Source organism: Helianthus annuus, chromosome 3 (assembly GCF_002127325.2).
Source record: "Helianthus annuus cultivar XRQ/B chromosome 3, HanXRQr2.0-SUNRISE, whole genome shotgun sequence".
Lineage (NCBI taxonomy): Eukaryota > Viridiplantae > Streptophyta > Magnoliopsida > Asterales > Asteraceae > Helianthus > Helianthus annuus.
In genome coordinates, this window is record NC_035435.2 from 85,037,367 (window position 1) to 85,064,691 (window position 27,325).

The window sequence follows — 27,325 nt, forward strand, 5'->3', positions numbered from 1 at the left end:
GAATGGGAGATTCGATATCTCGCTTTAGGGATAAGGTTCAAGCCAAATATTAAGCGAACCCGATCGCTAAACCAAGAAACTCCTCTCCATCGAGCCACCGGTGACGGTCAAGCGTTAAACTCCGGCGACTTTTGAAATTCTAGAGAGCTATGTTTGTTTCATTATCTTACTCATATTTTCTTATACTCTTTATTGGTTGAAAGAAAATTTTAAATACCTCAACACCATTTATGTTTTTTTTTATTTGTTTTCTAACAACCACCTTATATCATGTCACATGAATCATGTGATATGAGATTGATATTGTAAACCCATTTGTTTGTTTGGTTTTTAATTTTATTATTATTATTACTATTATTATTATTATTATTATTTTGTAAAAAGTTGTGATTTTGTTAAATATTTTACATTGTAACAAGTTTGATCACTTCCAATATCAACTAGACACGTTAATTTGATCATGTATAAACACCTAAAGTGGATTTGGGTCTTGTTTACTGAATTACAACCCCAACCCCACCTCACGAGAACAACTTTGATCACTTTCGATGTCAATATTTATGCTAAAACGATTAAACGAATACTTATTCAAGTATAATAAATCATTGATCATTTTTAAACACCTAAATTGACATTTTGTGTCAATTTTAGGCAAAATCATTATTTTTCCCAAAACTATTATTTTTTAAGTTTACACTTGGATTCTCATTCAAATTAATTTCAATTGTGGTTATAATCAATTCCCATCCATTAGGGATGGTCATACCATGAATATTTGTAAAATGCCATCCTAAGTCAATTTTTTTGGAATTAACTGTATGGAGAGCTTGAAGAACAAAATTCTTTGTTAAGCTACATGGCCATGTAATTCAAAAAAGTTCTCATCATCATATCACGTACGATAATTCATAGGAGTCTAAGGTGCAGTTTGTTTTTAAAAGGTAAAATTTCTGCAATCTGCGGACCACATCTGTAGAAGAAAAGGTGGACCAGAGCTCGCATAGACGTTTTTTATGAAACGTCTACAGAAAAGCAAACAGTCTGCAAATGGCAATGTTTGCGCAACGCATACAAAAGAGCCTGCGCAGATCTTTTTAAAAAAAACAAACACCACCTAAATAACCCGAGCCTCTTCTTATTGAAGGAGGTTTAAAACGAGTTAGATCTCGAACTTCATACATCTTTCTTAGTTAGCTCGCAATGCTATTATTATATAAATACAATAACATTTGGGATGCTACATCAGCAACCTAAAAAACTTTGAACCACAACACTACAAACAAGACACATCAAATGGTGTGTAATGATAATTGAAGGAAAGGAGTCTTGAACAGCATCAATCATGTCAGAAATGTCATAATTCAAGAAGTTTTGTCAAGAAATTATAATTATAAAGATTGATATAACTAATACTCTTATCTCCAATGCAAAACCAAGGAGCTTGAAGACGTAGGTACGTTTGTAGCATACTGTAACTCTGAAACGCAGTAGCATTATATGATAAGTACGTCAGAAACACTATAAGTCCAACTTATACCATTATATTCACAAACGAAGGGACACATTATCACATGCATGTTATGCTACACATCGTACGTGCTATAGCATTTCACAAAAAATTGTAAATACATTACAAATTTACAACCTCATCATAAAACCAATAATCTCATAAAATAGTTAAATAGGAAGTTGGATTTTAATAATCTTAGTTTTGACCTATTGAGCGATATTAATCTTAACTCAGGAAACATTTACAGACCATCCTAACTTTGAACAAATTTTTCTTTAACAATCAGGTGATAACTAACTGAAAGTTAACAATTCTAAGTATGTAAAATAAAGAAAAGTTGAAGGACTAAAATGTAGTTAATTCAAAATGCTATTAACAACACGTGCGGTCATCTTCCTTCTTCCACTCCTTTCTCTCTCTCTCTCTCTCTCTCACACACACACACAAGGTCACAAACCTCCATTAATGGCGAAACACCGAGCGTCAGTGTTTCTCGCTCTACTCTCTCTCTCCTCCCTTCTCCTCCACCACACCTCCTTCTCCGCCACCGCCGATCCTCACTTCGAAGGCTTCGACGCCGACGACGATCTCGATCTCGACGACGACTCACTCTCCGGCATCCCCCGCCGTACTCCTCCTCCTCCCACCGCCTTATCCTCCGCTGATCCGGAATCTCACCACGGCGTTCCTAACTCACCGTCCGCCGTCTCATCTCCGCCGGTTAACTCCGATCTCACCACCAAACCCTCACTTTCACCTTCCGCATTTGATTTTTGGGATGAAGACGAGTTTGAAGGCTTTCCTACCGATATTCCACCGCCGGAAGTCTCCATAACCTCGCCGGCGAACGATACCGAGGCGGCTCCGGCTCCGGCACCGGCGAAGAAGAATATTGGATCGTATGCTGTTGAGATAATATGTGTATTAATATTAGTTCTATACGGTGTTAATTATTTCATAGGGAAGAATGAGAATGAAACCCTAGCCCTAGCTTGGGCGGAGAAGTTTGCAACACCGGCCTCGATTTTCGATAAGAATTTTAGCTTGTTAGGCGTAGGAGAAGGCGAGGATTCGCCGTTGTTGTTGAAGGAAGGGCAGAATGTGTTTAAGTTTTACGCGAGTGGAAGGAGGTTTTGTCAAGGAGTGTTGGGGACAATGGAGCTTAAAAGCCGGCATGATTTGATGGCGAAGGTGTATAATATGGTTGTGCCGTGTAAGGATGAGATGACGTTTGAGGTTTATATGAATGATGATGCGATGGATCATGTGGTTTTTGCGTTGGCGAAGAAGAAGGTGGTGAAAGGGATGTTGAAGGAGGTGAGGGATCTGCAGAGGTTTGGGAGTTTGATGGCTGTGCCTGGGAATAGGAAATGGGTTGCGGATGAGCTGAGTGTTGTTACGGAGTCTAAGGAAGTGGCTGGAGATTTGATCACTGAAGCTGTTCTTGATCAGGTTGGTGATTGTGGTCTGGATTAGTTGTTTAATTACTTTGATTGTTGCTGAATTGATGACTTTGGATTGCTTTTTTGATGACATTTCTTGATCAGGCTAGTGATTGTGGTCCATATTAGTTGTATGAATACTTTGATTGTTGCTGAATTGAGGACTTTGAATTGCTTTTTTGATGGCTTTTCTTGATCAAGCTAGCGATTATTTTCTTGATTAGTTGTTTATATACTTTGATTGTTGCTAAATTGATTGCTTTCAGTTGCTTTTTGATGACATTCTTGATTTCTTAACCAGGCTTGTGATTATGGTCCATATTAGTCGTTTAAGTACTTTGACTGCTTTCTATGGTATTTTTTGATTTCTGATCAGGCTAATGATTGTCGTTTAAATACTTTGATTGTAGCTATATTGAGGACTTTGATTGGTTTTTTTCTGACATTCTTGATTTTCTGATCAGGCCAGTGATTATGGTTCAAATTAGTCGTTTATATTCTTTGATTGTAGCTGAATTTATGACTTTGCTTGCAATTTTGATGGCATTTCTTGATTTCTTGTCAGGCTAGTGATTATGGTCGAGATTAGTTGTTTAAATACTTTGATTGTTGTCCTTAAGGTGACATCCTAGTGGTTAAGGTGTGTGCCTCACAACCAAAAGGTTGGGGGTTCAAATCTTGTAGAATGCAGGCTGTGGTGTATTTATTCTAGAAATCTAGGAATTGCTGTTAAAAAAACACTCCGATTGTTGCAGAATTGATGACATTTATTGATTTCTTGATCAAGCTGGTCATAATGGTTCACATTAGTTGTTTAAGTACTACGATTGTTGCGGAATTGATGACTTTGAATTGATTTTTGATTGCATCTTTTGATTCCTTGACCAGGCTAGTGATTATGTCCCGTATTAGCTGTTTAAATTATTCAATTGTTGCTGAATTGATCACTTTGAATTGCTTTTTGATGGCATTTCTTGGTTTCTTGATCAGGCTAGTGATTATAGTCCAGATTAGTCGTCTAAATACTTTGATTGCTTTTTAATGGCATTTCCTAATTTTTTTGATCATGCTAATGATTACGTCTCAGATTAGCTGCTTAAATACTTCGATTGTTACTGAATTGATGAGTTTGAATTGCTTTTGATCGCCTGTCATTATTGCTTGATCCGACTAGTGATTATAGTTCAGAATAGATTGAGTTAAAAAACTCATATGCATCAGATTACATAACTCTGTATATGCTTTCTATTTTCAGGTATTTGGTGAAAAAGCATTTGAGAAATTTGGGAAGTTGTTTATCTCAATGCATTTCTCTGATCAGCATAATAGCAGCCACAGGAGGGTTTTAATATTTAAATTTGCTCTACCTGCTGCTGACCACATGGCTGACATCACCCGTCTCGTGGCTCTAATACCCTATTACATCGACTTTATTGGACGTTACAAACTGAGTTCACAGGCACGAACCCAAAACTTTTGTTCTTCACTCATAGCAACACAATTTAAAACCCGAGTTTCGCAAATAACGTTTCTTTTACTTGTTGAAAACAGGCTCGATCCAAACCGGAAGCAGCCAGAGCGAAACTTGCACAAGAAGTTTACAAGGAGCTGCAATATGCAAGACAAGAAGCCATTCAGAGAAAGAAGGCAGAGAAAAAGAAGATGATGGAAGAGGCTGAGTCAAAGCTTAATGCCGAGGCTTTACGCAAGAAAGAAACAAAAGAACGCGCTCGACAGTTGAAGAAAGCAATGCCCAAAATTAAGATGTCTCGTGGTGCTTAAATCTTTTTGGAGCTCCCATGTATTCAGGTCACTTTATATAGTTTGCATACGGTTAATTTATATATTTTGTATACGGTTAACAGTTGCATAGTTCATCTTTAGCTAACAACTACTATTAGTTTTGCCAAGCATACCCATTAGGAATTGCGCTTAAGCTGTTGATGGACTCAATTTGGATTCTTATCATTCTTTTTGAGCCTTGTGAATGTAAGAGCTAGTATTTATCTACTGAGGACTGCATACGAGTCAGGTGCTATGTCTAGTTTTTCGAGCTCCAACTCATCTTGAGCTCATTCTAGTCAAGCAATATTGAGCCAAAGTTGAGCTTGCTTGATTGACATCTATGTTGTTTTTGTCGTGACTAGCCGGTCAGTAGCACCTAAATTAGAGGCTGATATGTTTCGGTTCATCTAAGATCTACCGGGCTAAGGCATTAGTAGCTTTGAAGTGTTTGGCTTTACTTCATAGAATCTTACCCACTTGCACAGTTAAGATGCAATCAATAATGTGCATAAATAGGAGACTTCACGCAAATGGAAGGTTTAGAAATAGATGGCGCATCTGTAAACGAATGGAAAGAACAAATAGAAAGCACATGAATAGATAAATGCAAATGAATTTCTGTGTAATCACTAAGAAGATAGGATTGTGTGTGTTCATTTTAATGCTAAGCGAACTTAAACTTATATAGACAAGCCTAAATGAACATAATTTTCTATCATTTAAATAATTTATTGCATGCATATTTTCTCTATGAATTCCAAATTGGTTTGAATAAAAAAAAAATTACAACAAAAACGAGAAAGATTCGGGCTTACAAGTTTAAAATGTTATAAAAACAATTTTATTTGAGACAGAACGAGTAATAATTTGGCAACGAAAGGGATGAACTGCGTGTTACAAACTATTATTATTCTTTACAAAGAATACAGATCACTTCTTATACGTTGATGTTTTACATAAACGCCAATTACTGTCACCTGGATATTATCATTATCCATCCAAGTGCTAGAACTGATCCATAATCCTTTTTTGAAAGAATATTATACTGTCAACTGTGGAGACTGTCTCAGACCCTTGTTCCTCCACAGAAGTCTTGTTGATATTTGGTATGTTGTCTAAATGCGCCTGATTGTCAGTTTTCTTTACCAAACCGACGTATGGATCTTTGTTGGTTAGCGATTTCTGAGGCCTGACCCGGAGGTAATCCGGCATCTAAAAAGGAAAATAAGTTGTAAACAAGCTGGTAGTAGTTAAGGAAACAATATTCATGTTTGGTAACTCGGTATATTCTTTATCACCTTATTTTGTCTTTTGATTAGCTTGCTAGATCCTAGAACGGTGAGGAATTCATCAACGGCTCGAACCCACCTGCATAGTGAAGATACGGTCCTGGTTTTAATCAGTAATGTGCATAAACAAGAAACCAAGCGATGCATCTAGGGTTTATTGTACACTAGGGTTTTTGTAAGACCCATGGTCCATTGCATCTTGGGATTATTAGAGGATATAGTAAAAGTTTTACCAAACTCCCTTTGCGTCCATCCCATCAAAGTATCCGAGGTGTCCCCCGTGTTGTGTAGTAGCTAAAATAACGTTCTTATTCACCCTAGATCCACAACAAAACGGAAGCATATCAGACGATTATAGATATGTTAGCATGCAATTTTCAAAATAAACTGAAAGGTTAACATACCGGCATTCATCCCAAATAAGGGCCTCTTTGGTGCAAACTGGATCATCTAGTGCACTGATGCAAAGCAGGGGAACCTTTATGCGTCCCACATAATTGACACAACTAGATTCCCTGTAATATATGTCCGCGGTCTAGGAATAAACGCACAACATCTTTACCAAACAGTTCAAATTAAACAAGAAAACATGAAAACCATTAAAAGTTAATCTTACATCAAACTTTCCTACACGACAAGTGGCACTTGTGTCAAACTCACGAACATTCCGTGCCTGCAAGATAACACATTGCAAGTCTTTTCAAGCTCAAAAGCAAAAAAAAAAAAAAAAAAAAAAAAAAAACACTCGTTTGAAACCAGCTTGTAAATAAAGAGTTGAATCGATGCCATCCCAATCCGAAAGGTGAGTAAAGAATAAAATACCTTTTCAATGCCAAAAATAATATTTTTCAAAAATAAAATACCTTTTCGATGCCATCCCAATCCGAAAGGCGAGTAAAGAAGTCCTGATGCCTGCAAAAAAGAGGATAACTTGTCATAAATAAGTAAGTTAACGAATCGTACGCAATTTTGGGGAGATAAAACCTCAAGCATATTCAATCAAACTAATAATGTAGTGAAGAAGTGTTAAAAGGTAACGCATACATACTTCATTGCGTAACGCTTTAATCCAGCTCCCAAGGCTTTGTCGTAGAACCTTTGCACCGGATTTCGCATAATAAATCTGTTACAGAGCTGTCATGGAAGGGATGGTGAGTCATACAACACAAAAAAACCTTGTTTTTATTGAACTTTTATATTATGGTTATTTATAAAATACCAACCAGAAGGTCCCAAGGACAACAAACAGCTGCAGCCCCATCTATAAGAATGTCCTTCCCATCTTCACCTAAATACTTAACCTGAAATTAGTAGTAATGTAGGTCAACGATTTGACTTTGACTCCCAGTCAGAAATGTTGATTACGATTAGCAATATTATTATACTAATAATCAAAATCTTTGAAAACTCGTGTTAAATGGTTATATGCATTAAAAATAGACTTTGTCACGTTACAGGGATCAAATTTACCATTTATATACGGTATAACCTTAGGACTTACCATCATATTTGCTCCAAGACTGGTTCCAACGACGAATAAAGGAACATCAGGGGATCGGGAACGAATATGTTTGACCACTTTGCGTAAATCTTCCGTCCATCCACCGTTGTAAAAGAAATCAGACTACATTGCAAAATAGACACCGCGTTAACAGTATAAAAAAAAAACTTGAAAAACTTGGTGGAAACTAAAATACGGGAATCAAAATACATACGGTCAATGGTACATCCCCGAGGCCTCGATGGTTACTCACAACAACATTCCATCCGCGTTTCGCCATGTAGAAAGTGAGATGTTTTATATACTGTCATGAGCATCATGGCAATCAATATCACCCCAAAAGATCAAAAGTGACAAATGATTTTATAACTTAAGGTTGGAAAACTTACAACAGAATCAGAATCACTTGTCAATCCGGGGATCACTACAACGACTGGCGTGTCAGCATCTTGATGAACCTCATCATTCCCCGTGTCTTCGTTTTCCATGACTGAAAAATATTTGGAACCCGGAGATATACGTTACAGATTCCTTTCGGTTTTAATACAAACGGATTATATGGATGTAAATACGTTTTTTACACTAAACGCGTTTAAGAAAGATCGTTACCATCATGGCGTGCCAACCAATCTAGAGCTACAATACCACCATCACCTGTGTTAAGTATCTCCCTGCGATAAAATCACATACATTAAGATCACATGTCCAAAGCATCTTGCACAATGACAAATGTAATTAACTAGAGGTGTAAATAGTGTCGTGTTGATGGCTGGTGGGTTGAATTGTTCAACCTGAACACGACCTATGTACATATTCGTGTCAAAACAACCCCAAGCCACACACACTTAAAATCGTGTAACCCGAACACGACCCATTTAACCTATTAACTTAAACGTGGCGGATGGGTTGACAGGGCCGTTCCAACGTTTTTGGAGACCCTAAGCGACATACAAAGTGGGGCCTTTAAATTTGTATGATTTCACAAAAAAAAAGAACATGCATCTAAGAATATAAACTAAAATCACGGTAGGTCGTAACAGTCAACGACTCGCTGGCAACACACAGGATGGGAAATAAGAACGATCATGGCGGCTCTAATTGAGGGATTTTATAATGAATAACTAATACGTCGATGTACGCAATTATTGATATTAGCTTAGCTGAAGTTTTAAATTAAACAGTGGGCCCTTTTTTAATAGAAAACTGCTTTTATTTTGCAGTCAATTTGTTAATTTTGCAGTCAATTTGTTAATGTGACATCTATACTCTATAATAAAAGAAACCATTTTATGGACACTTGGCATTCTCTCCTTCAATCTCATAACTTTAATTTATAATTTTATAATTAATAATTATTCTCTCCCTCAATTAATAATTAATATATCTTGTATTATTAATATTATTAATTAATAATATATTAGGTTAAAATGTAATATCTAAAATATTGTTAATATATACTATAGGCTGCGGCCAGATTATTAGTTAATAATATATTAGTTTAAAATCTAATATCTAAAATATTGTTAATACATATAATAGGATATAAATGCTGGGGATGGTCCAAATGAAAACCACTTTTATTGTGAAAACTCGAAAACTAACTAAAAAAAGCCTAAAAACACACAAATTTTTTTTTTTCAATTTTTTTTATAAAAATCGCTAGTTTTTATATATAAAAAAAAAAATTTTTTTCAAAAAAAAAAAAAAAAAAATTGTGTAGTGCACATGTGTAATAATACACATGTGTAGTACACATACAAGTATTACACATGTGCACTACACAAATTTTTTTTTTTTTTTTTGTTTTTTGAAAAAAAAATTTTTATATTAAAAAACCTGCGAAATTTTGATTGCAAAAAAAAAAAAATTAAAAAAAAAATTTTTTTGTATGTTTTTTTGGCTTTTTTTAATTAGTTTTCGAGTTTTCACAATAACGAGTGGTTTTCATTTGAACCTTCCCCTATAAATGCTTTAAATCGTATCATATTTCATATATGCATAGACTTGTGGATTAAGTTTTGGTTATTCTATAGAACTTTCTTTTCTACCTAGAAACTTTTTTTTCTACCTAGATATAGTTCTCAAATTGTATATAACTTGCAAATAATAATTTGATATATAAAATTAGATTTATTCAAACCGTGTAATACACGGGTTTTTAAAAATATAACTTTGTATTAAAATGCTATTTATTTTTTTCATTATTAATTGCAAATAATAATTTGACATATAAGATTAGATTTATTCAAACAGTGTAATAAAGGGAGGTTTTTAAAGATATAACTTTGTATTAATTTATTATTTATATTTATTTTCATTATTAAAATATTATATCGATTTTATTACATAATATATAAATCAAATGGTATATAACTTTCAAATAATAATTTGATATATAAGATTAGATTTATTGATACCATGTAATACACGGGGTTTTTAAGGATATAACATTTTTATTATTTGGAATACAAAATTACGTTTTTTTCAACATGTGTAATACACGTGGTTTTTAAAAGTATAACTGTTTATTATTTTGTATATAAAATTACAATTACTAAAAAACGGAGGCCCTTTGGTGGCCTTAGGCCCGTGCCTAAGGTGGAAAGCCTAATGGGCCGGCTCTACGGGTTGGTGGGTTGTAAAAGCCTACGCCAAACAGGTTAGCGGGTTGGATTGTTTAATTAAATAGGTTGGCAGGTTGACATGTTTAATTAAATGAATTAAATAGGTGAAACCGAATACGACTCGTCACCCCATACAAAACAAAACAAAAGTTAATGACAAAACTTTAGGGTCTTAAATTAAAATCATCAGTTTTGTAATATTCCAAAAGATACATACATACCTTCTGTAGTTGAAAACAGGAGGTCTCCCAAAGAATCTCAAGAAAGTAGTCTGAAGATGAGGGCTAGAAAGCCATGGAGTAGACATGTACCTACATATTCATCAACTCTCAGAACGCATATACCAAAACATACTAGATAGGCACCGGGACTAGTATTCGGGTATGAAATTAGTATTAAAAAATATTTGTGGGTTGGAACGGGTATGGTATTAGGTGATACCTGACTCAAGTACCCGAAACATGCCATACATGCTTACCTGGACCATACGCGTAAGCAATTTCATTTTGTTTTTATTTTCCTTTGTCTTTGGGTAATAGAATAACAATAACCTACTAATTTATTAATTTTTAGTTCTGACATTTCTAATTTTTTTGGGTAATAAAACTATATAAAAATTTAAATAGGGACAAATGTACTTGGAAATCTAAACCGGTAATTTTTAACAAACTAATGTGTGTATATCTGAACCTTTTGTTTTCAATGGAAATCTGAGCTTTGATTTTTTGAAGAAACTTTTTTTTTGAAAGGTAAATTTCTTTTATTCCTGTCGTCTGTGGGACTTGAACCCAAGACCTCCCTCTCTCAAGGTGTTTAAAGGCTTTGCCTTTGCCAATGGGCCACCGCCCCATTGATTTGAAGAAACTTGATTGTTCAATCGGAGCAAGCTTAAGAAAGTTTATTGATTTTTTTTTTAGAAATGAACTTAATGCAGCTACATGTTACAAGCTAAAGTTTATTTATTTTTAACAAAGAATAATATTATTATTCACAACTTATGAACCAATTTTTTTTTTATTATTTCTTGAAATTTATTAACTAGTCAATTATAAACTTTTGCGTTACAATTAAATTTAGAAAAAAAGAGTCGTGAATATTTTACTCCGCTTTTATAATCAGATATAAGACTAGGATTACCAATACCCGTCTCAAGTAAGTTCCGAAGGCATGTTCAAATCACGGGATCATTCAAACATAACTAAATGAAGGAAGTGCTAAGAGAGAATATTTCAGAACCTTCCATGAAGAAGTGTGCACTTGGAGACAACTTCATGGTAGAGCTGAGAGCAAGAATTGAAGGTCAAATCCACCCGTTGACCTCTGAATCCACTCACCAAATCCTGCACTATATGAAACTCAAGAAAATTGTACAACATCACGAAAAGAACCGAAACCATCCCCATCACATAGTGTGTGATTGGTATGAGAGACAGAGCTCTTAACAACAGCCCGTATGGCGAATCAGCACACGAGCTCATCCTTTCCATTGCTCACAACCTCTCTCTCTCTCTCTATATATATATATATATTATGTATAATAAGCTGCAGGGAGAGGAGAGAAAGATAAGTGAGGAAGTTTGAATGAAATTGTTGTTTTGATTTATGGAGACTTGAAGGCTGTGTGTGCGGTCATCTTCTACTTGTCTCCATCATATTATTTTTATAACGGTTTGTTTTATTACATATAAAGTGTACTACACTACTAACTAAATTAAATACTTGATACATAAAAAATAAAAAAAAAATATACTTTTAAAAAATCACCAAGGATAATTATTATTAAGTATATTATTATTATGCAATGTTTTAAATACCGGTATGAACCGGCCGGTTATACCGGTTAAACCGGATATCGGGCACGAGTCTGGTACGATAAAGACCGGTAAAACCCGAATACGGTATGTCTTATGTACCGGCGGTAAATCCGGTTCTACCGGTTCAAACCGTTGAATCAGTTTGCATTATCTTAAGATTTGATTTATTAATTTTAATAAAATACGATGTTAAGGTAGTATTGATCTTCTATATTTCCGGTAATTAACTTAGTGTTTTCTATTCCAATATTTCATCGTTGTTGAAACTATTACTCACCTTGTACAATGTAATCTTGTTTATAACTAATAAAAATATTCTTAAAATGCTTAATAATTTACAATAAAAATAGTTGTTTTTAGGTAAAACTATGATAAGTTACAAAATTCCAAGTTGAGATTTGATTGTTTTTTGAGATGAATTTGTATTTTATGGAGTTTATAGGGTTAACTAGTAATCCGGTTTAACCGCCTGATACAACTCGGTTCAACCAGTTGAACCATTTTAAAGCCCAATCCGCTACGACTTAAAATCGGTTTTAAAACATTGTTATTATGTGTTCCCGTATGTATTAGATAAGTTTTTTACCCGTATGTATTAGATAAGTTTTTGACTTTTATAATGAAATAAAAGTATAATACTTTTCATGTGTATACTTTATATGTGTGTTATATCATCATAACTTTTTGGAAATACATTCTTTTTACCCATGTTAACTTTTCTTATTCATATGTGAAACTTTTATCGAGTATCTACTTTGTTCACGTATCTACTTTTCATACGTCTAAGAACTAGGCCTCCTTTTGGAAGTCGCAAGTGTGAATCCGAGCCAACACGGGTTTTCGTTTCACCGTGCGTTACATCAGAGAGACTCGACTCTTGTGGCGACGCAACGTCTGTCAAGTGACAGTTGGCGGTATGGTTTCTCATGGGACACGGAGAAGTCCTGAAGCCGGTGTTATGCCCCTCCGTGAAGAAACTCGATGGGTTCTGATCCAAGGCTGGTCTCACAGCCATGCCTGCGGCTGCCCAGTCCTAATCGTCCGGTGAGTGGTATCTTGACAGTCATTATAAAAAAAAAATACCAAGTATCTCTCCTTAATTCAAATATATTTTAAATCTTGCAACCAATAAAATGACTATTAAACTAACTTAAAACCTGACGTTCGAAAAAAAAAGAGAGAAAAAAAACTAACTTAAAACATCCTAAAAGTTAAATAAAATCATGTACAAAAGTACTTAATTCAATTCAACTAGTGGGTTATCACCCGCGTTTCTCGACGAGTTTGAAACGTAGATGAAAATATGCAACATGTGATCGTAATGATAAAAAACCACAACGGTATATTCAGAAGTTACGAAAAAGTTACATCGTTTAATACGAAAGCCAAGTTATTCAAACATAACTTATACCAAAATGTATATAAAGATAAACACGATGACACAGATTGCACCACCCCCGTCGCAACTACCACCACCAAACACTCACCACCACCATCTCACTTCCATCTCCTCCACCGAACACCCACTGGAACTAAGCTCAGGTATGCGATGAAGATGATGGTAATGATGATGATAACAGATGATGGTTTCGATTTGGGGGTTTTGTTAGCGATCGATGATGATGATGATGATAACAGATGATGACAATTTGATTTGGGGGTTTTGTTAGCGATCGATTTGGGTTTCGATTTGGGGGTTTTGGGAGCCGCACCGGCGGCGGTGGCAGGGAAGAAGGTGGAGGTGGTGGAGGTGGTGGCGGAGATGGTGGCGGAGATGTGGTGGTGGAGGTGATGTAGGTCTGTGGGCAGGAGAAGAGGCGAGAAGAGGTCCGCAGACTTAAGGCCATGTTTGCGTGGGGAAGAGGTGAGGCAGACGTTTTTGTCTGCAGATCTTCTGGTAAACAAACAAGCTGCAGACTTCAAACATCTGCGCGCGTCTGCGCGGCGCAGACATAAGTGGCCAGAAGTGCTTCTGGCAAAAAAACAAACACCACCTTAATTAAACATTCAGAGGTAAATGTCGGAACCATTCAGACATCTACTCACAAAACAAACAGTCTGAACCATTAAGTGCTGAACCAGTAAGAGGTCTGAACCATTAAAAACCCCATTAAGAGGAAATCAAACAGCCCCTAAATGAAAGTTAGGTGGTGTTTGTTTTTGAAGAGGTAAAAGGTCTGCAGTCTGCGGACCACATCTGCAGGCATCTGCAGGAGAAGAGGTGGACTAAATGTCTGCAGTCTGCAAGGGGAAGAGGGTTTGTTTTTTTTATTCTACAAAAAGATCTTCTCAACACACACAAACACACACTTTACACACACAAACCTCTTGTTCTCTCTCTCTGCATCACCACCGCCACAACCATCTGCCTCACCAAGCACCACCGCCACCACCATCTGCCTCACCAACCTCCTTCCTCCCCCACCAACCTCGTCGCAACCACCAAGCACCACCGCCACCACGAAGCCAAGCACCACCACTTCAGCCGCCGTCAACCACCTCCACCGAAACCCTAATTTCACCATCTTCAAGGGTTTCGATTTGGGGGTTTCTGAAGAGAGAGAGAGAGAGAGAGGGGTCGAGGGAGGAGAGAGATCCAGAGAGAGATCCAGAGAGAGAGAGAGTACGAGGAGAGAGAGACGGCGTTGGTTACTGTTCCTGTGACAACGACGGTGATGAGGATGATCGATGAAGATGTTGATGAGAGGATGATGATCGATGGAGATGATGACGATGATGTTCGATGATCATGATGATGATAACAGATGATGACGGCGATTTTGATGGTGGAGGTGATTGGGGGTGTCAGGTGGAGGAGATGGGTGAACGTGGGAGTGGCGGTGGTGGCGGAGATGTGGTGGTGGAGGTGGTGGCAGGGATGTGGGGGTGGAGGTGTGGAAGAAGAGGTGAGAAGAGATAAAGGTCTGTGCCAAGAAGACTTGGGTCAATGTTTATGCCAAGAAGAGGTCTCGCAGACCTTTTTTAATGAAAGGTCTGCGAGAAAACAAACAAGCTGCAGACATGAAACGTCTGTGCGCGTCTGCACGACACATACATAAGTGGCCAGAAGTGTTTCTGGCCAAAAAACAAACACTACCTTAGGCTATAATGGCCAGATTAAAAAAATATAAAAACCTACGTGACAAAAACAAAAGGTGATAAAATTAATTGTAGCTAATGAGTTATTAAACTAATGAAATCAAGACCATTAATTAATATTCTAAATGAAACAAATGGTATATAAAACGTGTCATGATTAAATTATTAGAGGCTGAGATTAATTAACGCTCCAAATATATTGGTCCACAAAAAAGGATCGTGAAAATAATTAAATATATAATTAAAAATAAGATAAAATCATCGTGGAGTTCAGTGAGTCGCTAAAGTTGGGCGGATTTGGAAATTACCAACAACCACCCGGCCAATCACTCCAAAGCAAGACCCACTATTTTGTTTTCGTGTACCATTCACCCTTAGCTTTGAGCATATATCATTTAACCCCTTCATAAAGGTTTGTGAACTTTCTCAAGTTTTGTAAATTGTAGAGGCATCTTTTCTTTGTTACACCCACATATCTAGTTAAAAAGACATTAAGTATTTTTTTTAAGGGTGGGGTTCGGCTACAAAATCTATTTTTCCTACAAAGTGTATAAAGTCATAAAACACCACAATTTCAGTCATAAAATACATTCAAAATCCATAAATAACAGGTTGAAGATCACTAAAACACAATATTCAAACTCTAACAGTCCATAAAAACTTCAAACACACTATCGTAGAAATATGAATATAAAACACAACATGATAATCAAAATAAAACACACTAATGTTAGTCATTCGACAATCAAAGCCTTATCATCTGAATCACAACACAAAACCCACAAATATGGCATTTTAGTAATCTTCACTTTGTTAGTTGTGGGTTTTGAATATGTTTTATGGTTGACATTATAGTCTTTATGACTTTTTACACTTTGTAGAAGAATAGACTTTGTAGCGAACTCTCACCCTTTTTCTAAATATGATTGTTTGTTTTTACGACTCATGCATGCTTTAGTTTGTTTAAACAAAAAATGTTACATTGTTCCTACGTGCTTTAGTTTTATTAAACAAAAAATGTTACATTGTTCCTACTTCTAAACTACACCAATAAATATTGATATGCAACATGTCATGATTTTAATCATGGTCTTTTCTCTAAGAGACAAGGGGCTCTACCACTTAGTAAAAGCGGAATTAGCATGTAAAAGTATGTGTGCTTGAGTTAGGGGAACGTTGCGCTTGATATTACAATAAACATATCCAACTTTGTTTATAAAAATATGAGTTCTCTGGTCTGACTTTGATCGGAAGTATAGTTGTATTAAGCATGGTCACACTTCAAAAGAAATGTTATAATGATTAAAATGTGAGATTAAATATATAAATGTAATATTTAATCTTGTAGCCTATATAATCATTTATATTATATTAGATCAAAATATATTAATAACCTATTAATAATTAGTTGGTAATTGTTGATGGACCATATTACCCTTATTAACTAATTAGGTTTCCTCTTGGGTGTATAAATAAGGGGCTTATTAGAGAGTTAAAGGGTTACACACATTACACAATCACAAACCCTCATAACATCAATATTTTCGTCTCTCTCCCCATAACCGAAATCAACCCTACTTTCAGTTTCATCACATTCATTAACTTTACACCCTAAGGAGGAACCAGATCATCCTGACAATCATGTCAAACTCTATGGCTGCATCTCTGACTGGATTCTCTACCGGCCTGTCTGCTGTAACAGGTATGTTATTCATGTTTTCCATTATGTTTAAGCAGAACTGATCCAACATGTGGTATCAGAGCATATGTTGATAAATCAGTTCTGGTTTTGTATCCATTATTCTGGGATCGAAAATCTGGAAAACGGAAGTTTTTTAAGTCATTAAAATCAAAACTGTTTCGAGTCCTAATGAGCCGAAATCCCTGTTTTCGGAAAATAAGTTTAATAATTTTTGACTCGAAACCATAAACGGGATAATAATATCCGAAATCTGTTAACTGGAATCATAAAATTTAGATTTCGGAACCCAGAATTATGTTTTTATTTTTTAGGGTTCATCATAATGTTCTAAGAAAATTCGAAAATTCCATAAATTTTGGAATCTAATTTGGATTAGTGAGTGTTTTAATGATTTTGATCTTAATTTTATCTATTAAATTTTCGAAAACTGTTAATGGATTTTCAGTTATTATTTTCGAAATCTTTTGATAAGATTAGATCAGAAATAAAATAGGAAACACTATCCCACAATCCCTCAAATTTCGATTTTCAGTTAATTATCACAATAAACAACATTAACAGTGGTTTCGAAATTATAATCGCACAAGTCCCTTAACAGTCGCACAAGATCAGATATGATCTGATCGCACAAGACATTCGCACAAGATCAGATCTCAAAAAAAAAAAAAAGGAAGGTCTGATCGCACAAGGGAAATCGCACAAGATGTGTGGATCGCACAAGACTTGTGGATCGCACAAGGCATTACTGATCACACAAGTTATTGGGCCTTACTGATCGCACAAATTATTTGGGCCTCACTGATCGCACAAGTCATTACTGATCGCACAAGTCCTTACTGATCGCACAAGTCTTGGGCCTCACTAATCGCACAACACTTGGGCTTTACTGATCGCACAACACTTGGGCTTTACTGATCGCACAAGTCCTTACTGATCGCACAAGTCTCAGCGCTAACAGGTGGTTTGCTATTAAATACTTGGTTTTGTTAATACTTAATTAATTAATCAGAATCAGATAATTTTTACAAAACCAAAATAGCTTAACTTGAATGAGCTTCTGATGTATTAATTCTGGCCAAAGCTGATTTAATACATCTATTTATTGTTCAAGTATTATAAAAGCTATGTTAAGTATGCATTACAAACGTGAAATGTCTTAATTCTGGCCAAAGCTGATTTAATTCATTTATGTTTAGCATGCTTGACAAGTGCATAACTAAAGTGATTGTCTCATTTCTGGCCAAAGCTGATTTGTCACGATTACTTTGCACACATACTTAAATGATTACACTTCTGGCCAAAGCTGATTTGTCTTTGATGTGCGTGAAGTGTGTTATATTTTTGATGAGTATTTAAGCCCCTTTTTACACTTTTAGCCAAGTTTTAAATTTATAAAACACGATATTCACTAACACTAAACACACATATGGGCAAGTGCACCCATCGTGGACGTAGTATAGTGTTGGTAAGATACCGAGGTCGTCCAAGGACACAAGAGCTTTTAATACCGGTTTATCCTCAACGTCTAATCAAATCAAAAAGTGAGAAAAATGTTTTAAACTAAGAAAAATAAAAACTAACTAAATGCTGAAAATAAAAATAAAATAAAAACAGATAGACAAGATGAATCACTTGGATCCGACACGTGTATTAGTATAACCTTTGATTATTTTCGTACTTTTGCACTTGTTTAAGAGATTATCTTAGTTATTGTAGTAGGCCCCTCTTTTGAAGGCGACGTTACCCTCAACCCAGTAGTTTGAGTCAGCAAGGATACAATCCTAAAGGGTCGGATTATTGAAAGATAATGAATTAAGTTATTAATGCAAATTGTGGTAGGCCCCGCTTTTGGCGGTGACGTTACCCTCGGCTAAGTAGTCTGAGTCAGCAGGGATACAGTCCTAAATAGCCGGGTTATAGTATTAATAGTAGTTAACTTATGAGGGGGTCAAAGAGTTTGGATCCCCGCCATCCAATACCTATGGGCATTGAAGGAGACCCTACTAAGTTTGACCCAGGTCCCAAGCAGGACCTCTAAACGCTGAACAAGGGCAAGACCCTTACGAAACCGTTCCTTTAACCCCCGACCAGGTAGCCAACATACCTCCATATAGACCGTGGAGATATGAATGGTGAAAATCTTTTATTTTATATAGACAGTAAAATAATGCCAAGACACCACGGACAAACGATAAGGAAAGATCACCTTCAACATAAGTAACTAGTTATTAAAGTCATTAATACAAAACCAAATAAAAAGTGCAAAAGATTAAAAATAAAAAGTATTATACTAAACACTTGTCTTCACCAAGTGATGTAAGAGACTTAGGCAAACATGGCCTTGATTGTCAAGAACTCTTACGATCAATCTTGGATCCCGAGACGACTCACACACTCTACGATGGACAATGGATGATGGTGGTGGATGATGGTGTTATGGTGGTGGTGGGTGGTGGATGAAGTGTGAGAGAGGTGGTGTGCCAAGGGATGAGAGAGAATGAAGCCAAGCTCCTCTATTTATAGGCTGAACAGAAGGCTAGACACGGCCCCGTGCCCGTCTGACATTCTCTCACTTCATTAATTGTAATTGCGAATTACAATTAATGCGCCTGCTGTACTTTCACCACGCCCCCGTGCCCGCTGGACACGGCCCCGTGGTGGGCAATGGAAGCTTCTACTGGTTTGTCTTTTCTGCTGCTTCCTGGGCACGCCCCCGTGTTCGCTGGGCACGGGGCGTGTTCAGACTCTGTTTCTTCTCCTTTGCCTTGGGAGGTGCCGTTGAGGGTCCGGGCAGTCCACTTTTGTTCCTTTTCTTGTATTTATGGTAGAATTAGTTGTCTTTTTGCTTCTTTTGTGATTTTGAGCTCATTTCATCCTGAAAATACAAAAGGAAGACAAAAACACTCTTTTTCCAACATTAGTACTTAAAAAGGGTTAGTTTTATGCCTTAATTGATGTGATTTATATGTTGCATTTTACACGCATCAAATACCCCCACACTTGAACTTTTGCTTGTCCTCAAGCAAAACTCTTTAAATGTGGCTTACACTCCCAAATGGAATAGGTAGAAGAGAAGTTTTTTAGCTTGTCCTAGAGTGTCGGGAATCCAAGGTTTTTATAGGTTTTATTTTTATTTATTTACAATCCTATTCGTTATGATTTATTTTGAACGTTTCATAAGATGAATTACTTATTTGGGCATAGCATGCCTTATTAAAATTCCATTTATATACAAGTTCACATACCTCACGGGAGATCACTCAACACTCGGCCGAAGGTGTATATTTTTAGTGAATCACTAGAGAGCGGCATGGAACTTACGCTTTCCATAGGCTTGCCAAGCAATCAATCCTCCTCCTTTTTAACTTTTTACCTTTGTAAATATCAGGAGGACTTTTTTGGGGTGAAGGGTTAGGCTTGGGTTAAAGGTGGGTGGTTGGTTAGTGGTTAGTAAAAAGGGCGAAAATCGTAACAAGCGTCGGTTTTCGTGAAGTACCTTGTTTTTAGTGACTTTTTATTTTGAAGTATTTCTCCAAACAAGCTTTTATAGCTTTTGTTTGTTTTTGACTTCATCATCATTTTTTTTTCGTCACATAAAAAGGTGAGTTTACGAAAAAGCGAGCTTGTTACTAAAATAAAGGGTGAAAAAAATAAAAAGGTTTTTGGTGGGTAAAAAGGGTTTTGGGGTAATGAAATGAAAGGTTTAGGCTCAAAGGGGCTATCTAGGGGGATTTTGGGTAGGTAAAAAAAATGAAAAATAATGGTTTTGAAAGAAAAATGGTTAGTCCTAATGCCTCCATCATTTACTTACTTGGGTTTCAGTTGGTAAGGACCGGGAATGTATTGTCGTGGCAAGTTCTAGATTTGTAAGAACCGAGCGGCTATTCACACAAGAAACGAAAAATGAGCATTTAATCTAAATATGTGTATTTTTATGCTCAATAAAGGCTCAAAACTCACTTTTGTGGGAATGGGTTTTTAATGTGACCAAGTATATAATCGAATTTTTAACTAGACTTGTTATACCGTTTCATAATTTTCTTATGTTGGTTCTTTTTTATCACGACGCTATCGGTTGTAAACTTGTAAAAATATAACCTTTTTAGAACTTGTTATTCCCAACTTAAACTAAGAGAAGTAAATAAAAAAAAAGAAAAAGTTTTTGAAAAAATTTGGGGTGTTTAGCGGTTCCAATAGAGTTTTGTGTAAGGCTTGTGTTTAGGATTTTGCAAAATTTCAAGGTTTTAGCATCCCCCCCATACTTAAATTACACATTGTCCTCAATGTGTCCAAAAATAAAGTTTTTGGTTGATTAGAATGTGTAAAAGTGGGTTAAAAAGCAAAGATTTATGTTACTGGCATCCTGGACACGGCCCCGTGTTGACCAGGCACGGCCCCGTGGTCAAGTGCCAGTAACAAAAATTATAGAATTGAAACAGAAGCCTGGACACGGGGGCGTGTCCGCTGAACACGGCCCGTGTCCAGTTACCTGAACTGGGTGATTTTCTGCAGGGGGCTCAGCACGGGGCCGTGTTGGTTGGGCACGGCCCGTGTTGAGCCTTCTGTGATGGAGATTTTTGTCGGGTTGCCCTGTTCTTCGTGCATGGTTCCATTTTTCTCGTTCCCTTTTTCATCCATTACCACCATGAGTGTGTTTTATTCTGCAAAAACTAAAAGATTAAACTAAACTAAGGATAGATCCGCGGAATGCCTCCGTGGTGCGCCACGTTTATAAGGGTCCTTGGCTAGACCCGATTCCAGGTTATATATCTTCTGAGTGGAGTGCCTTGCTTCCCAAGTTACACCGTCGGAGAGCGGCATCCAAGCTTGAATCAATAACCTTCATGTAATTGACTGGGTCATCGTCCTCTATTCTCTTCCCAACTCCGAACTTCACCTCATCATCCCCATACCTCAAAGTCAGTGTCCCGTCATTCATGTCTACCACTGCTTGTGCTGTGGCAAGGAAGGGTCTCCCTAGTATAAGGGGGACCTCGGTGTCTTCCTCCATGTCGAGTATGACAAAGTCAACTGGATAAACGAATCTGCTTACCCTTACCAAGACATTCTCGATGACACCTTGTGGGAACTTGACTGATCGATCAGCGAGTTGTATGCTTATTTTTGTAGGGCTCGTGGTTCCCAAGCCAAGCCTTTTGAACATTGATGAGGGCATGAGGTTAATGCTAGCCCCTAAGTCGGCCAAGGCATTGCGAACGGGTGATTCCCCTATTGAGCATGGAATCGTGAAACTTCCGGGATCGATTTTCTTTTGGGGTAGTTTATTGAGTACGAGGGCAGAGCATTCTTCGCCTAAATTAACTAATTGCAAATTTTCAATTTTCTTTTTATGTGTAAGGAAGTCCCTCATAAATTTAGAGTATTTGGGCATTTGGGTTAGGACTTCGATAAAAGGAATATTGACATGCAATTGTTTTAACAGACTTTCGAATTTTGCGAACTGCTCATTGGTCTTTTGACGAATTAACCTACCGGGGTACGGAACTCGGGGAGCCTTGGTAGGCTCTGGTGATGGGGGAGAGTTCTTTTCCTGCAGATGTGTTGGCATTGTTTCTTCCGTAGGTGGAGGTACTTCTGCAGGCCCTACGGTGCGGTTTCGTAGTGTGATGAGGTGAACTTGCGCCTTTGGGTTTGTTTCGGTATTGCTAGGTAATGCGCCTTGCGGTCTCTCGGAATAATTTTGTGCTAGTTGATTTATTTGTTTTTCTATGTTTTGAATGCTAGCTTGTTGATTCCTAAAATTAGATTCTAATTGTAGAAATCTTTCCTAGTTTTTCTTATCAGTGTCAGAGACGAGGCGAGATATAGTATCTTCGAGCCTTTCTCGTCCACCTTGTTGTTGAGTGAAATTTTGTGACTCATTTCTTGATTGCTGAAAGTTTGTTCGTTGGGTTTGTTGGTTACTACTATTGCCGGTTTCCCTCCAACCAAGGTTTGGGTGGTTTCGCCATCCTTGGTTGTAAGTTCCCGTTGGAGGACCCAACGGCCTAGGTCTATTATCAATGTAGTTTACCATTTCTTGTTGATCGTCCGTTTCTTTCATGCAACTCCAATTTTCATGTGACCCACCACACCCTTCACAAGCCATAACCGAGACTGTTTTTGTCATTTTTAATTTTTTTATTTTTGAAGAAAGGGCCTCGATTTGGGCTTGTAAAGAAGTGCTTTCGTCGACCTTATGGGCGCCCGGGGCGATAGACTTATTTCCCCGGGGAGTGTGCCATTGAAAATTGGTTTGAGCAATTTCCTCAATCTGATTATATATTTCGTGTGGGCGTCGATTACCTAAAAGTCCCCCGGAGCTAGAATCAAGTGTCTGCCTAGTGTGTGGCAACAATCCATTGTAGAAAGTGGATACTTGTTGCCATATTGCGAGGCCGTGATGGGGACACTTGCGTAATAGCTTCTTGAACCTTTCCCAAGTTTCATATAAGGATTCCCCGTCCTCTTGTGAGTATGTATTAATTTCAGCCATTAATTTAGCAGTTTTAGCAGGAGGGAAATACTTATATAGAAATTTTTGGGCTAGTTCATCCCAGGTGTTTACCGATCCAGCTGGGAGGGTGTTGAGCCAAGCTTTCGCTCGGTCTTTTAGTGAGAATGGAAACATACGGAGGCGGATGGTGTCGTTTGATGCTCCATTGATCCGAAAGGTATCACATATTTCTAAGAAATTAGTTATATGTAGATGAGGATCCTCGTCCGCAAGCCCGTGGAAGGTTGCGGAGTTCTGGAGCATTTGTATCAAATGCGGTCGAAGTTCGAAGTTATTGGCTTCGACATTCGGAGCATTGATAGCGGCGCCTAGATTACCTACGGTGGGCCGTAGATAATCCATAAGGGTACGTTGGTCCGCCATTGGGGGTGGATCACCCGAAACCTTCTCTTGGTTTTTGGCTTTTAACCTTTTTCTGAGAAAGCGTTCGGGTTCTTCTAGCGGTTCCTTTATGTCTTTATTGGAACTGGAGCTCATACACTACATGAGGATGGCGTCGGGTTCCAAGTCCTGCAATAAATACAGAAAAGAATGTTGGTCAGAAGGTTCACCACGGCCCCGTGTTGAGCGAACACGGCCCCGTGGTCGGAATTACAGTGATTGTTTTTCAGATCCCAGTTACTGGAAGTTGGACACGGCCCCGTGTTGCACCGGCACGGCCTCGTGGTCAGCCTTCTATAACTTGAAAAACAAAAACTGCCAGTAACGATGCTGAGCACGGCCCGTGTCCGACCAGGCACGGCCCCGTGCTGAGCTCTGCAGAAGCTAAAAATCTAAGAAAAAATCCTAAAAAAAATTAAAGAAAAATAAAAATATGATTAGGCCGTTGATTCCTAACTTTCTTAAAATCCTTGTGTCCCCGGTAGCAGCGCCAAAAACTTGATGTGCGTGAAGTGTGTTATATTTTTGATGAGTATTTAAGCCCCTTTTTACACTTTTAGCCAAGTTTTAAATTTATAAAACACGATATTCACTAACACTAAACACACATATGGGCAAGTGCACCCATCGTGGACGTAGTATAGTGTTGGTAAGATACCGAGGTCGTCCAAGGACACAAGAGCTTTTAATACCGGTTTATCCTCAACGTCTAATCAAATCAAAAAGTGAGAAAAATGTTTTAAACTAAGAAAAATAAAAACTAACTAAATGCTGAAAATAAAAATAAAATAAAAACAGATAGACAAGATGAATCACTTGGATCCGACATGTGTATTAGTATAACCTTTGATTATTTTCGCACTTTTGCACTTGTTTAAGAGATTATCTTAGTTATTGTAGTAGGCCCCTCTTTTGAAGGCGACGTTACCCTCAACCCAGTAGTTTGAGTCAGCAAGGATACAATCCTAAAGGGTCGGATTATTGAAAGATAATGAATTAAGTTATTAATGCAAATTGTGGTAGGCCCCGCTTTTGGCGGTGACGTTACCCTCGGCTAAGTAGTCTGAGTCAGCAGAGATACAGTCCTAAATAGCCGGGTTATAGTATTAATAGTAGTTAACTTATGAGGGGGTCAAAGAGTTTGGATCCCCGCCATCCAATACCTATGGGCATTGAAGGAGACCCTACTAAATTTGACCCAGGTCCCAAGAAGGACCTCTAAACGCTGAACAAGGGCAAGACCCTTACGAAACCGTTCCTTTAACCCCCGACCAGGTAGCCAACATACCTCCATATAGACCGTGGAGATATGAATGGTGAAAATCTTTTATTTTATATAGACAGTAAAATAATGCCAAGACACCACGGACAAACGATAAGGAAAGATCACCTTCAACATAAGTAACTAGTTATTAAAGTCATTAATACAAAACCAAATAAAAAGTGCAAAAGATTAAAAATAAAAAGTATTATACTAAACACTTGTCTTCACCAAGTGATGTAAGAGACTTAGGCAAACATGGCCTTGATTGTCAAGAACTCTTACGATCAATCTTGGATCCCGAGACGACTCACACACTCTACGATGGACAATGGATGATGGTGGTGGATGATGGTGTTATGGTGGTGGTGGGTGGTGGATGAAGTGTGAGAGAGGTGGTGTGCCAAGGGATGAGAGAGAATGAAGCCAAGCTCCTCTATTTATAGGCTGAACAGAAGGCTGGACACGGCCCCGTGTCCGCTGGACACGGCCCCGTGCCCGTCTGACATTCTCTCACTTCATTAATTGTAATTGCGAATTACAATTAATGCGCCTGCTGTACTTTCACCACGCCCCCGTGCCCGCTGGACACGGCCCCGTGGTGGGCAATGGAAGCTTCTACTGGTTTGTCTTTTCTGCTGCTTCCTGGGCACGCCCCCGTGTTCGCTGGACACGGGGCGTGTTCAGACTCTGTTTCTTCTCCTTTGCCTTGGGAGGTGCCGTTGAGGGTCCGGGCAGTCCACTTTTGTTCCTTTTCTTGTATTTATGGTAGAATTAGTTGTCTTTCTGCTTCTTTTGTGATTTTGAGCTCATTTCATCCTGAAAATACAAAAGGAAGACAAAAACACTCTTTTTCCAACATTAGTACTTAAAAAGGGTTAGTTTTATGCCTTAATTGATGTGATTTATATGTTGCATTTTACACACATCAGTCTTCGTTTAAGTAGAATTTTTACTAAGTCTATTATTTTGATGTTAGTAATAGACATTATCACAGCTTCATAATTAAAATGGTCATTATTTATGCCTGCCTTAGTATAACATGCCCATTAGATCACATTAGGACTTCTTCCTTTGTATCATAACTTGCTCATCTTATTTCCACTATCAGCACCCAATTGCGGGATTCCACCTTTGACTGGTGATAACTTTGCTGCATGGAAGGATGCTCTCATGCTTACGCTTGGGCTGCTGGACTTTGATTATGCTCTAAGAGAGAATAAGCCAGCGGACCTTACCGCTACAAGTACTGCTGCTGAGCAGATAGTCCATGATAAATGGACTAGGTGTAACCGCATGTCTCTCATGTTCATGAAGCAGTCCATTCATAACTCAATCAGAGGAGCCATTCCTGATTCTGAAGATGCTAAAACCTATTTGGCTTCTGTGGAGGATCAATTCAAGGGAACATCAAAAGCACACGCCAGTACTCTTATCCTCAAGCTGGTGACAACTAAATATGATGGGAGGAGCGGCATTCGCGAACACATCATGATGATGCATGACATGGCCAATAAGCTGAAGGGCCTTGAGATGGAAATCAGTGATGGTTTTCTTGTTCACTTCATCATCACTTCGCTTCCTTCGTCCTATGAAGCATTCAAGATCAATTACAACACTCAGAAGGACAAATGGACGATGAGTGAGCTGATCGCTATGTGCGTGCAGGAGGAAGAGCGTATGAAGATGGATCGCACTACTGATGTTGCTAACTTCACCACCTCCAGCTCAAAGAAGAGGAAGAACTCTTATCAAAGAAAGGATGCTTCTAAGGTTCAAAAGCCAAATCCAAATCCTAATACAAGTGCATCTTCCAGCTCTAAGAACTCCTTAGGCAAACCCTATTGCAAGTTCTGTAAAAAGACAGGACATAAGCAAAAGGAATGCCCTGACTTCAAGGAGTGGCTGGCTAAGAAAGGTAACGATTTTTTCATGATACTTGAGTCCTTTAATTTAAATGTTCCTGCTAATTCTTGGTGGTTTGATTCTGGTTCTATGGTTCATGTTACCAATTCACTTAAGGGAGTCCTTACAATCCGGAAGCTGGGAAGAAACCAAAGAACACTTAAAGTTGGGGATGATCGGGAATTAGAAGTGAATGCCATAGGAACATTACAATTATTTTTGAAAACTGGTTTATGTATTAAACTTTATGATACCTTATATGTTCCTGAGGTAACTCGGAACCTTGTATCAGGACCAAAGTTAGACATGGACGGTTTTGTCGTTTCTCATGGTCATCGCAAACTTTCTATTCTCTATGATTCCGTTGTTTATGGTACTGGCATTCTGGATGGTGGTCTCTATAGATTAGAACTAGATGATAATTTTTCCAAATCTTTGTTGTCATATAATATTAATGAATCACTCACAAAGATGGAAAAGAAACAAATTCGAGAC

The 27,325-nt window shown here is 37.7% G+C and overlaps 2 protein-coding genes across 2 annotated transcripts; one reads left to right on the forward strand and one right to left on the reverse strand.

Annotated features, from left to right (window-relative positions):
* The first annotated feature begins 1,922 nt into the window (after window positions 1-1,922).
* LOC110918529 (uncharacterized protein At5g49945) lies at window positions 1,923-4,962 on the forward strand. Its single transcript, XM_022162833.1, has 3 exons — window positions 1,923-2,962; window positions 4,208-4,411; window positions 4,504-4,962. The coding sequence occupies exons 1-3, from the start codon at window positions 1,976-1,978 to the stop codon at window positions 4,732-4,734; spliced, it is 1,422 nt and encodes a 473-aa protein (XP_022018525.1). The 5' UTR covers window positions 1,923-1,975; the 3' UTR covers window positions 4,735-4,962.
* Window positions 4,963-5,541: 579 nt separating this feature from the next.
* On the reverse strand, window positions 5,542-11,698 carry LOC110918528 (embryogenesis-associated protein EMB8). The gene is made up of 14 exons (XM_022162832.2): window positions 11,388-11,698; window positions 10,373-10,462; window positions 8,137-8,198; window positions 7,917-8,017; window positions 7,742-7,831; window positions 7,528-7,650; window positions 7,250-7,327; window positions 7,075-7,160; window positions 6,890-6,938; window positions 6,643-6,699; window positions 6,431-6,561; window positions 6,260-6,343; window positions 6,036-6,105; window positions 5,542-5,949 (listed from the first exon to the last, which is right to left on the reverse strand). The coding sequence occupies exons 1-14, from the start codon at window positions 11,636-11,638 to the stop codon at window positions 5,743-5,745; spliced, it is 1,479 nt and encodes a 492-aa protein (XP_022018524.1). The 5' UTR covers window positions 11,639-11,698; the 3' UTR covers window positions 5,542-5,742.
* Window positions 11,699-27,325: the final 15,627 nt, after the last annotated feature.

Excerpts from the sequence above, each read along its gene's own strand:
- LOC110918529 (XM_022162833.1), top strand. The coding sequence starts at position 1,976 with ATGGCGAAACACCGAGCGTCAGTGTTTCTCGCTCTACTCTCTCTCTCC. Across the intron at positions 2,963-4,207 it reads CTGAAGCTGTTCTTGATCAG|GTATTTGGTGAAAAAGCATT; the intron begins GTTGGTGATTGT and ends TTCTATTTTCAG. Across the intron at positions 4,412-4,503 it reads GTTACAAACTGAGTTCACAG|GCTCGATCCAAACCGGAAGC; the intron begins GCACGAACCCAA and ends TGTTGAAAACAG.
- LOC110918528 (XM_022162832.2), bottom strand. The coding sequence starts at position 11,638 with ATGGAAAGGATGAGCTCGTGTGCTGATTCGCCATACGGGCTGTTGTTA. Across the intron at positions 7,832-7,916 it reads CAAGTGATTCTGATTCTGTT|TATATAAAACATCTCACTTT; the intron begins GTAAGTTTTCCA and ends TGCTCATGACAG. Across the intron at positions 7,328-7,527 it reads GTCTTGGAGCAAATATGATG|GTTAAGTATTTAGGTGAAGA; the intron begins GTAAGTCCTAAG and ends TACTAATTTCAG.